Below are 2,500 nucleotides of genomic sequence, written 5' to 3'. Positions count from 1 at the left end.
ACTACAACAGCAAATAATGTAGTTTCGTAGTGTTGCTAATCACTGCCGTTGCATCTGTATCAAACAATTGATGTTGCATGTAGCAATGAGTAGACTTGTTGGAGTAGACTTTGTGGCAATGCTTGCACTTGTTGAAGCTCTTGATTGTTTGTAGGTTTCTAAAGGTGTTGCACTGCTGATTGTCGGTTGCAATGAGGAAATTGTGTGCCATTTGCCGAGTTGGCTACGCCAGAGCGGCACGCTCGTTTTCTCAATTACGACACGAATATCGGCACATAAAACATTCTACAAGCAGGTGAGACTATTAACGTATTTGATTTGTTGCTGTGTGTGTGTGTGTGTGTGTGTGTGTGTGTGTGTGTGGTGTGTGTGTGTGTGTGTGTGTGTGTGTGTGTGTGTGTGTGTGTGTGTGTGTGTGTGTGTGTGTGTGTGTGTGTGTGTGTGTGTGTGATAGCTCAGTTGGTTAGAGAGTCATGTAATGGAGTGATTACAACCGGGACCTTACAGGGTTGTATGTTCAAGTCACAGTGATGGCGAGCTATGGCATAATTTCATTGGGCAAGAAACTCACACACAATTGCCTCTCTCGACTCAGGAGTATAAATGAGTACCTGGTCTTTGACTGGGGTGGCAAATGCCTCTGACTGCGACAAAGTCCATCAGTCACGGGGCTCGGATGGGACTTCGGGTGCCCACACCACAGTTGACGTCGCAGTCGGTGCTCCTGCAAGCACCTGGCCAGGCTCCAGGAGATTGCTTAGCACGGCCCATAGCTCCTGCTTTGTGCACAGGAACCCAGCCATCTGGCTGGGGGCATTACCGTTTAACAGCAGCTCCTTATCCATTTGCCATTTGTGTGTGTGTGTGTGTGTGTGTGTGTGTGTGTGTGTGTGTGTGTGTGTGTGCGTGCGTGCGTGCGTGTGTGTGTGTGTGCATGTGTGTCTGTCTGTCTGTCTGTTTGTGTTTGTTATTCTTCTGCGTATATCTAGTTTGTACCACGTATGCGATCGAAAGAACTCAATGGACCAAAGCTCGAAGATTTAACAGGTGCACACACACACACACACACACACACACACACACACACACACACACACACACACACACACACATACACACACACACACACACTCATTTTTTACCAAATCTCTAATTCACGTATTTCAACCAATAGCCTTACAGGAAGAATATCAAGACATGTATGATTTCTCATTTCTCAGTGTAGTAGCTCATTGTTGTAGCTCTTTCTATCAGTTTCAAGCAAGTGTGTTACCATCATTCCATCCGTGCTACCGGCTCTGAGGCCACGCTAATGGACAAAGCTTACAACAAGCTGCCATACTTATCCAGGTTGGTTACCACGAATGACATTAAATTATGTGATTTGTGTCAGAACTCGGTTACTAATAGCACAACAACATGCACACTGTAAATTTACTTTTTATTTTTGATATGTTTCTGTGTGCTTCTATTGATGTTGTTGTCGTCTGTCAGTTCTAGTTGTGAGACGCTGTTTTAAACTCTTTCCAATGACTACAGTAGTCTCATTTGTTGACGTTGCGTGAACTTGTGAATACGTACTGTATTGTATTGTATTGTACTGTACTGTAACTGTACTGTACTGTATTGTATTACATTGTAGTCTGTATTATACGTAGTTTGTACGTGTACTGTATTGTACTGTACCTGTACTGTATTGTATTATATTGTATCGTACTGTACTTGTATTGTATTGTACTGTACCTGTAGTCTGTACTGTACCTGTATTGTATTGTATTATTATAGTGGTACTGTACCTGTATTGTATTGTAGTAGTACTGTACCTGTATTGTATTGTATTGTAGTGGTATTGTACCTGTACTGTATTGTACGGACTACTGTACTGTACCTGTACTGTACCTGTATTGTACTGTACTGTACCTGTACTGTATTGTATTGTACTGTACTGTACCTGTACTGTATTGTATTGTATTGTATTGTATTGTATTGTACATGTATTGTACTGTATTGTACTGTACTTGTACTTGTACTGTATTGTATTGTATTGTATTGTATTGTAACCTGTACTGTACTGTACTTGTACTGTACTTGTACTGCACTTGTACTGTACTTGTACTGTATTGTATTGTATTGTATTGTATTGTAACCTGTACTGTACTGTACTTGTACTGTACTTGTACTGCACTTGTACTGTACTTGTACTGTATTTGTACTGTATTGTTTTGTATTGTATTGTATTATACTGTACTGTACCTGTCCTGTATTGTATTGTATGTATTGTATTGTATTGTATTGTACTGTACCTGTACCTGTCCTGTATTGTATTGTATTGTATGTATTGTATTGTATTGTATTGTATTGTATTGTATTGTACTGTACTGTACCTGTACTGTACCTGTCCTGTATTGTATTGTATTGTACTGTACTGTACCTGTACTGTACCTGTCCTGTATTGTATTGTACTGTATTGTACTGTACCTGTACTGTATTATACTGTACC

The 2,500-nt window shown here is 40.5% G+C and overlaps 1 protein-coding gene across 1 annotated transcript in view; it reads left to right on the top strand.

Annotated features, from left to right (window-relative positions):
• LOC134191311 (dynein axonemal assembly factor 9-like) overlaps positions 1–2,500 on the top strand; it is a 17,823-nt gene that overhangs the window by 9,355 nt on the left and 5,968 nt on the right. Inside the window, exons 17-20 of the mRNA XM_062659915.1 lie at positions 155–295; positions 990–1,047; positions 1,175–1,199; positions 1,255–1,350. Of these exons, the coding sequence (XP_062515899.1) occupies positions 155–295; positions 990–1,047; positions 1,175–1,199; positions 1,255–1,350 (320 nt within the window). The remainder of the gene's footprint in view (positions 1–154; positions 296–989; positions 1,048–1,174; positions 1,200–1,254; positions 1,351–2,500) is intronic.

This window comes from Corticium candelabrum, chromosome 15, assembly GCF_963422355.1.
Source record: "Corticium candelabrum chromosome 15, ooCorCand1.1, whole genome shotgun sequence".
NCBI lineage: Eukaryota > Metazoa > Porifera > Homoscleromorpha > Homosclerophorida > Plakinidae > Corticium > Corticium candelabrum.
The sequence above is the reverse complement of the archived record's forward strand: the minus strand, read 5'-3'. Positions and strand labels throughout refer to the sequence as shown.